Source organism: Alligator sinensis, unplaced genomic scaffold (genome assembly GCF_000455745.1).
Source record: "Alligator sinensis unplaced genomic scaffold, ASM45574v1 scaffold309_1, whole genome shotgun sequence".
NCBI lineage: Eukaryota > Metazoa > Chordata > Crocodylia > Alligatoridae > Alligator > Alligator sinensis.
The window spans coordinates 1,948,371-1,957,546 of record NW_005842080.1 but is presented as its reverse complement, the minus strand read 5'-3'; the positions used below and the strand labels follow the sequence as shown (position 1 = coordinate 1,957,546).

At 40.8% G+C, this 9,176-nt stretch overlaps 1 protein-coding gene across 1 annotated transcript in view; it reads left to right on the top strand.

Annotated features, from left to right (window-relative positions):
- The window catches only part of MAP3K8 (mitogen-activated protein kinase kinase kinase 8), a 27,878-nt gene that overhangs the window by 428 nt on the left and 18,274 nt on the right, over positions 1 to 9,176 (top strand). Inside the window, exon 2 of the mRNA XM_006023784.3 lies at positions 6,493 to 6,853. Within this exon, the coding sequence (XP_006023846.1) occupies positions 6,518 to 6,853 (336 nt within the window). The 5' untranslated portion in view covers positions 6,493 to 6,517. The remainder of the gene's footprint in view (positions 1 to 6,492; positions 6,854 to 9,176) is intronic.

The following is a 9,176-nucleotide window of genomic DNA, read 5'->3' as shown; positions in this document are numbered from 1 at the left end:
GGCGGGGGAGGTCTCTAGAGGCTACAGTCTTCATTGATATTTAAATAGGTGCTCCTGGAATAGATGTCTGTCTATATAGATAAATATATCTGTGTTTGTGTGTATGCACACACCATACACACACGCAATGTGTATTGTGTGTATTACAGGATTGCCAGCTCTCATGATTTTCGGTGTTGTTCTTAAAGTCTGTGCTTTGGGACTGTGAAACACTTTGCTCTTTCTTTTATATATATTCTTTGCAGGGTCCCAAAGCACAGACTTTAAGAACAACGCCAAAAAGTCATGAGAGTTGGCAATACTGGTATCTCTCTCTCTCAGCACCTATTTAAGTATCTGTCAAGACTGGCCTGGCCTACCCCATGAAGACTGAGGGACTTTTTGGGAGAACTCTATATAAGGAGTTGGATATATGTTGGAATATGTATATAGGTAATGGGATATAGATATATCTATAGATATCTCCAGGTGGCAGAGTCTCAATAGATACTTAAATAGGTGCTAATAGAATATGCATATGTATAGATCTATCTATATGTCTATGTACATATCTGTGTATGTGTGTATATGTATGCATGTGTGTGTGTGTATATATATATATATAGAGAGAGAGAGAGATCTATCTATATAGATATAACTGTATAGATTGATATAGATATATCTAGATATAGGTATGAGCAGACCTGTCTCTTTGGGGGAGTGAATCAGGGCGACTGCCCCGGGCCCCGTGCTTGGGGGGGGACGCCCTGTGGACAGTGCCGTACAGGCCCTGCCGGCTCTGGGCTCCAGCCACTCGCCACCCTCTACCCCCAACACGCACAGGCCCTGCACAGGCTGATATGCCCCAGGCCCCGTACACCTCTAGGGTCAGCTCTGGGTATGAGTATACATGTGTGTGTGTATATATATATATATATATATATGGGTGTGTATACAATACATATACCCCCTCCCCCCATAGGTGATATTCTGTTAGCACCTATTTAAGTATCTGTGAAGACTTTTTGGCCTAGCCTATACCTTGAGTTATCTGTTTAGCTCAGGTACTTTAGTTTGAAATGTGTTGCATTAGAACAGGAATGGGAAGGAACATGACAGGGGGGAGGAAAAATTCTCCCAAACTAGGTGAAGTCCCTGTCAGAGGAGCATTGACATAATGTTCAAAGGTTGGCTTTGCTGACACTTGCAACTCAAGCTAGCAAGGTAAAGCAGAATTCCAGCTGACAGACCCGGACAGAGCCAGTAACCTTTCAACTTCCTACTGATCAACGTGAGCAGTCTTCTGTAGAAGGCCTCTTAACTCTAGATAGGGCTAAGTTTACAATAATTGAACTGAATGTTCAAGGTCAGGTGGTTGAAGGAGCCCTACTGCAGTGACATCAGGGAATTGGCTGTGAGGAGCAGCACTAAAATTCTGTTAAAGTTGTCCCCGTCTCTTACATGGGGGTTTTCTACAGGAGAAATTTTTATTATTCATCAAATAGGATGTGTTCAGCTACGGAATGAAAGCATTGTCCTTTAGATCTTACTCTGCTGCAGCTGTCTCTCTGTCTCTCAGTTTTGCTGGAGCTGTCTGACCACAGGCTAATGGAGCTGTTGTGTGAATACATACATGGAAAATTCTTTCTTGAGATCTTAAAGACTAAAGGTTTTCCCCTTCCTTGTGACAGTCTTGCAGAACTTGGTGCACTAGCCTTCCTCCAGACACTTTTCTTTTCTTTGGTGGTATTTTTCAAGGCCTGCGATTATCTTACTGCTAAAGCATTTAAAGGAAAAATACCAGCTCCATTCCTTTATTTATAGCTGATGGCTGGTTAAACAAGAACAGATATAGTATTTATATGTGTTTACACTAAGCTAGTTAGTTTGCAGTATAGGGCCTGGACCATGCAAAAAATCTGTATCAGTTTGGGATTCCAGGAATATTTTTTAATATCTGGAAGAAAAAAAAATATGACAAGGTAACAATAACATTTCCTTGGCTGAAAACTACCCATGACAAAAAACGCTTTGACTTGCTAGTGACTCATGTGATGTTGGTTGAGCAATGACGTGATTGGAGGAAGAGTTTTTCCTTTTCTTAAACTTCAAGCAGCTGACTAACGCGTGCTTTTTTTTTTTTTTTTTTTTGCTTTTGTAGGTAAAAGCAGAATTGTAATTAGAAACACAAACTATTTACAGGGCCTTGATTGCTATGTATATTAGGAAAACACTGAATGGAAGTGGCTATGATTTGTTTCTCATATTGTGCATCCAAATAGTGCTCTGATGTACAGCTAAAGAGGCTTAGCAGGAAAAATTAATTCACGAGTGGCAAGTAGATACTTTTCTTGCTAAGGGTCATATATGAGCCACTGACAGCTGAAGTATATAAACTCTTTTTAAAGAAAAATTTAAACCTCATTCTGATTAAACAGCCTTCCACACATGAAATCATGTTGTGTTTCTTTCTTCCTCTGTGAACAAACTCTAGCTGCCCATGCTATTTTGAGCAGGAGAAGAATAAAATCAGTGAATATTTTGGTCATTTTCATTTGAGCCCCTGTGGGCAGAAGTGAATGGCTTGAAAAGCAGGTTGAGTACAGTGCAGTGATTTGGGGAGCAAAACAGAGAGAGGCAAGCGTGGAATAGATCACAATAGAAGATTGGTGGAAAGTTCTCTTTAGCTTGTTATCATGGTTAAGTGTAGATGGTCAGTAACTGTTTGAGTCAAGTCTGCGTCCAGAAAAGCTTAAGATTTAGGGGGGGCTGTTTTTTTTGTTTTTTTTTTTTTGAGGGAAGTGTCCAAAGAGCTGCTTCTCCTCTGCCTCACATCTCAAAAGGGAGTTTCCAGTAGGAGCTGATTCTCTATTATTTTCCTTCCTTCCAACTTAATGACAAAAAGTCCAACATTGAAACAAATAAGAAACCTTTCTCCTGGAGACAGGCAATACTTGCAAAGTTGCATAGCAGTGTTTGGGCTTGGGCATGAGAAGGTGAGGTGGAGGCCTCAGATACAAAAGTGGAACATCTTCAACACTTTTTTCCATGCTGTTCCAGGGAAGGTAATCTTCTCCATCTCCAAATAAAGACTTATTGCTCCCTCTGCTCCAGTTTAGGCACTAACAAGAGTATGGGGATATCTGTGCCTTTATTTGCTATAAGGTGAACTGGTCTAGGTTGATGCCTCCTTTCTTTCCTGACCTTGAAACCAGTCCCCAGGGGATGAAAAGAAGAGGAGCATGCTGCAAAACCTTCTTTTTTTGTGCCAGAGATGAACAGTTTTTCCTGTCTCGTTGTTTCAGACTTTTTTGCAGGACGTGGCCTGAAGCTATTAACCAGGTCAGCCACGTCACTGTATTTAGCTCTCTGCACCGCTGTTTTGACGTAAATACTCTCTAAGCCATGAGAAATATCTGCCAGAAAGTTTCCACATCCTCCAAGGGAGGGGAAGAAAGATAATATCTTGACCAGAAACTAAGGTCAAAAGTTCTGCATTGCCTGACAGCCTGGGAAGAATCTTATGTCAGCTACCTGTCCTTGAGAAAAGTTGCTTGTGCTTTACTGTGGATTTTTCCCCCCCATAAAGTATCACTTTCTGGTTTACCTTAAGTAGGCAGCCGCATTTATTTTTGAAAAGGCCAGTGAAAGATCTGTCAATGTGATATGTTATATAAATGTGATATGTTAGTCCATTCTGGGAAAAGGGAAGGTCCTGTCTTTCTAGTGCTTGAATAATACTTGGAAACCTGCAATGAAGGTTATTTTCAGTCCTACTCGGAAATGTAGGTGATGACAGTGTTTTGATTCTTGCTTTTCACTCTCTTCTCTTTTTTTTCCTTCAGAAATTCCCCTAGTATCTCAAACTTATGATAATCAGTTTTTCTTTCCATGAGAACAGTGAAGTGAATGATCATGTGAGCATGGGGCACTTCTGCTCTAATGCATCTTTGCAAACTGGCAAGAAATAGTATTTTCAGAAGAAAATAAAGAGTACAGAGTTTTAGTGTAATTGCAGTAGCTGTGAGCAAGAGCTTAAGCTACTGGACAGTCTGACCAGACTCATTGTGGATATAAGGGTTTTTTTTACGAGTTTATGAGATATAACCAGAATTAATTTCTGATAGGAGTTTATTGAAATCTGCAAGGTAGAAAGCCCCCTTTATCTAATTATTTTTATTAGTGTATGAAGGAGTGAGCATACATGCATGTGTACTTGCAGTGCGAGTAAGAAGGTTCTTTGGGTTTGACTGCAGAGTACTGTACTGTGGCAGAAATTAGGAACATAGAACTGGAAGGGACCTTGTAGGAAACTGAGCCCAGTATCTTATATTGCAGGCTGCCTTGTTATATATACCCTTAAGGCTTCATCTTATAAATAGTTAGGAATTTGTGGGGAAAGAAACCTATTGAAAGGCTGTTCCAGAACTTTACTGTTTTGTTGGTTAGGCACCTGATTTGCAGCCTGAATTTATTCATTGCCAGTTTATATTCATTTGTTCCTGTGCCAACATTTCCTTTAAATATTATTTTTCCATCTCTGATGTTTTCTTTCCCAGTACACTTACAGAAGGCAACAGTATCTCCTCTCAGATTTTGTTCTGCTAATCTAAATGAGTCAAGTTATTTTAACTTTCTCTTATGATAGCACCCATTCCTTGATATCTTCATAGCCCTTCTTTTCATCTATTCAGGGCTGAAGTCATCCTTCTTGAAAGTACCTGACCAGAACTGCAGCTTATCTAGATAAGGTCTCACTAGTATTTTATACAGTGGCATTAATACTTCCTCCCCCTTGGCTGAAATTGGTTTGACTGTATCATAGAATTGTATCTGCCTTTTATATAGTTGTAGTACATGATATTGGTGACTCGTGGTCAATGTGTGATCAGCTAGTATGTTCAGGCCTTTAACGCCTTCATTCATTTTTGACTGGTAAGCCCCCACTTGGTTAACAGAAATTCTTGTTGTTAGTTGCTACCCATTGTGATTGCTTCTGTCTTCAAGGTCATCCATATTTTTCTGTATGATATCCTGATCCTCTTTTATATTGAAGATGCCTACAAGCCCTATGTCATCAGTACATTTCATTAACAGACTTCTACTTTCTGTGTGTAGGTTATTAATGAAAATCTTCAATAAGGTCAGTCCCAAGATGAATCCTTGGAATTTGGCCTGTAACCTCCCTCCAGTTTAATACTGTAGTTCCCTTTTCAGCATTGCTGATTGCATTTTGCCACTAGTCTTTTCTTATGTACCTTATGGTTCTTTTGCCAATCACCATCTACTCAAAGTTTTATAATTGGTTGGGTTTTAGGACAGGGGTCGGCAACCCCTTGTATGCCAGAGTGTGGCATGTGAAGGCATTTTGCTTGGCATGCGTGCCTTGAGGTGGATGGTGGGGAGAGCCACAAGGGGCCTGATCCTTGTAGCAGCACAGCCCTGGCCCCTTCTCCGCTGTCTGCACCAAGGCACAACTGCTGCCAGCAACAAGCTGGGCAGGGACTCCGCAGACCCTGGTGCAGCCACTTGCAGCCTCCCGGCTGCCTGCCACAGCTGGCTGGGGCTCTGGGCAGGCCCCTGCTGTCCACCATGGAGCCTGGACTGGCACAGCATACAGTAGGGAGGCTGCAAGGAGCTGCACTGGGGTTCATGGAGCCCCAGCTCGGCTCCTTGCCAGTGATGGGTGCATGTGTGTCTCGGGGTTGAAGGCGGGGAAGGGGCCAGGGCTGCGCTGCCACAAGGATTGGGCCCCAAGTAGCTGCTCTGCCATCTTCCCCTGGCATACCAGCATCTTCCGAGTCGAGGTTGTGGCTGTTTTTGGTACTTTTCCCAAAAACATTGCCAACTCTGGTTTAGAATTTGGTGTGGATTTGCGTGTTGCCCTTTTTTTTTTTTTTAACTGAAAATGTGCATAGCACTTTTGCAAGTGCCTTTTATACAAATTTTAAAAAAAAACTTACTTTTTTGTACTTTTTTTAGATAACTGAACTGACACACATCTTTGTCTTTTGGGCATCCTTTTATGTGCTTAGATTTGAACATTGGGAAATTTCTAGCATACCTGCATGCATCATAAACCCTACATTCCTGTTGTTGATTAAAAAGTTGTAGGCACTGGTGATGATGCACCTCTTACTGTTTGCTTTTGTACCTTCAAATGTACATTTCATTTCCCCCATTTGCAGCTCATAATACTTGATCTTTGCATGTTTGAGATGGCATTGGTCAGTGTGTTCTTTGATAGTGGAAAGGGGTGTGACACTTTGTTGCCATGCTGTAAATCACTACCAAAAGAAAAACAGATTATAATACTGATGCATATTTTGTCAGTGTACTAACGCTTGCATGCAAATATACTTGCTGTATGCATGAGGGGAAAAGATTTTAGTTTAAAATCAACCAGTATATTATATATTCTTCATCATTGTTTTTTAATGCTGTGTTTTAACCCCAAACTATCTGTGTGGAAGTTAAGCATTTTAATGTTTACTTTTTGTTTTCTATTTACAGGTGACGTTTAGAAAAACGGACAGTAATGGAGTATATGAGCACTGACAGTGATAATAAAGAGGAGATTGACTTGCTGCTAGCACACTTAAATATGTCTGAAGTGATAGACATTATGGAAAACCTATATCCAAATGGAGACCTGGCTGTTTATGATGACAGTCTAATTACCATGTGCCAAGAAACTAATGAAAATGAGGAATGTGCAGAATCCTTATTGTTCTGTAAAAGAGAAGTTTCTTTGCTGTCAAATGTCAGATATGGGACTGTGGAGGACTTGCTTGCTTTTTCAAATCAGGTGTCAAACACTGCAAAGCAATTTAAAGGACACAGGCGACAAGAATCTGGAATCCTATTACATACGGTATGTTTTATTAAAAGGAAATAAGAAAATTCAGAATTTCATTACTTGAAAGTGAAACAAGTCTATATATTTTGCAACCAGCGGTGAAATAACGTTAAACAATAACAGCTTTAAAGCAGAATTATTAGGAGAAATGCAACTGGTAGGATTATTCCATTCAGAAGTTTGACAAAAGGATAATTCTCCTGCCTTCAAAAGGTCAAAATCGCAGAGGCAATTGTTTAGATGTTCACAGTTCCCATTTACCAGCTGTGAAAACTGACACCACGGGATGTTTAGCAATGCCATATATTTCAGTATTTGAGTATTCTCTGCTACCCACAGCACAGATGTCTCTTGTTGAGAGGCACAGTGTAGCCACAATGTTGTTTGCATTCTACAAAATCTTGTCTCTTTCCACTTTGCTTGATACCTGCTGATATTGAGTTGTAGAAACTGCCACTTACACAAGAGGAAGCGATACTTTAGTATTTTAAACATCCTGCATAGATGTGTGTATGAGAGAGGTAGTTAGCCTCGTTAGTCTGCAGTCAGGAAGATCTGCCAGATATATTTAGGGGAGAATGTTTGATCATTTAGGGTGCTGACAGATATGCAGGCCTGTGCCCTAATGCTTGGTGACTTACATAAAGCACCATGAGTTGGAGCACTCCCCTTGCCCCCAACCCAACAGATGTTCACCTGTTGGGTTGGGGGCAGGGGGGGCCACTGAGCCTGTCTGCAGCTGTGGGCTGGGGTTTGCCTGACCTGGAGGTGGGGGTGGGGCAGGGTCTTCAGTCTACCTGCTTTGATCCTCCAGTTCAGGCCAAATGAACCCCAGCCTCCCTTCCTGCAGGCAGCTCTAGGGGTGGGGCTAGGCCCTGATTGCATGACAGATTAACTCTAGGGAACATAAATTTGATCCCTCATTTGGTGAGGGTTACTTTGTCACGTGATTGGCCACTTTAAAAGCACTCTGGAGCTGTGCACGTGAGTGCTTTCAGGAAGCCAGTTGCTTGACAAATGTGACTTCTGTCTGCGCCCTTAGTGTCATTGCTATGCATTGTATCTCACATCTTGTCCTTGGCACATTGGAAGGAATGTTTGTTACTTTGATCTGAAGCTCCTGATTTCAGAGAATATTTGCATTTTGAGCCCATCCCTTATACAGAGCAGTGTGAACTTCCAACTGTTAGTGATGCATCTCAGGGCAATCCCACTATGATGTAATCTGAGACTTAAAACGAAAGCTCATTGAGAGTCAGTGGAAGTACTAAACCAAGAGCTAGTGAAACTCCAAATGCATAACCTGTTGTCATGGGGCACGAAGATTTTATTCTCATGAGTCAGAGCTCTGCTCCTCTAATTTGCTGGTACTGTTGCCTTCCATCTCGCATGCAACCATCAAATTAAAGAAAGCCAAATATAAATAATAATAGCTTTGAGTTCAAAACATGAATGGAAAACAAATAAATCTAAGCTCTTAAATATGTAGATCATTGTTTACTTAACCCTGACTTATTATTTACCTCTTTGAATTTAGGCTAGAGAGGAGGAGAAAATTTTAATCTAAATACTTGCCTGGCTATGATCAATATAATATAATATTATTTTTCCCTGTTTACTGGGTATTAATAATGGATACAATACCGAAATAGCCTTGGCTGTTAATACTGAGTTTTGTAAATGTTGCAATATTTTTTGTGAAAATAGTTCACTACTTAAATAAAGTGACACTGCAAAATAGGGTCTTGCTGATTTTGAATGGTGGTTCTGCTTAGCATAGCTGTGACTGCTTTGTGTGCAGAAAAGTATATGCATTAGCCAGCTCTGTGTGGGTGTAGACAGCCAATTGGGCAAGTGAGGAGTGGAATCAGGATAGTGCCAATCAGAATTTCTGTATGGATCCACCAGTCTCGCTGCTGGATAAAAAAAGTAAAGGAGGTTTAAGGAAGGTGCAGGCATGGCTCTAATTTTGGGTCTAGTGTGGTAGAAGCAGAATAGTTCCATTTGGTTGCTGGTGGGACAGTTTATCCTCATCGTGAATGCTAGAAAATAGTTTGACTGCCAAGGCCTTATGTCAGGATAGAATTGCCCCTTAATGAAAAGGCTGGAAGGAATTTTTACCAGTTACAAGCTGGGCAGATCCAACCTCTCTTCTTAGTTTCTTTTACTAAAACCTTTTTTTACCTTGCTTTTTTGTCTAATTTTGGCCTTTTCGATTAGCATCAAAGTACTTTCATTGTCTCTAAGAACCCATTGATTGCATATAACAAAACTGAAATTGTTGGTAGACACATTAGTTGTGTATTTGAGGCCCCTGAATTTGGTTGTAACAGTAGTA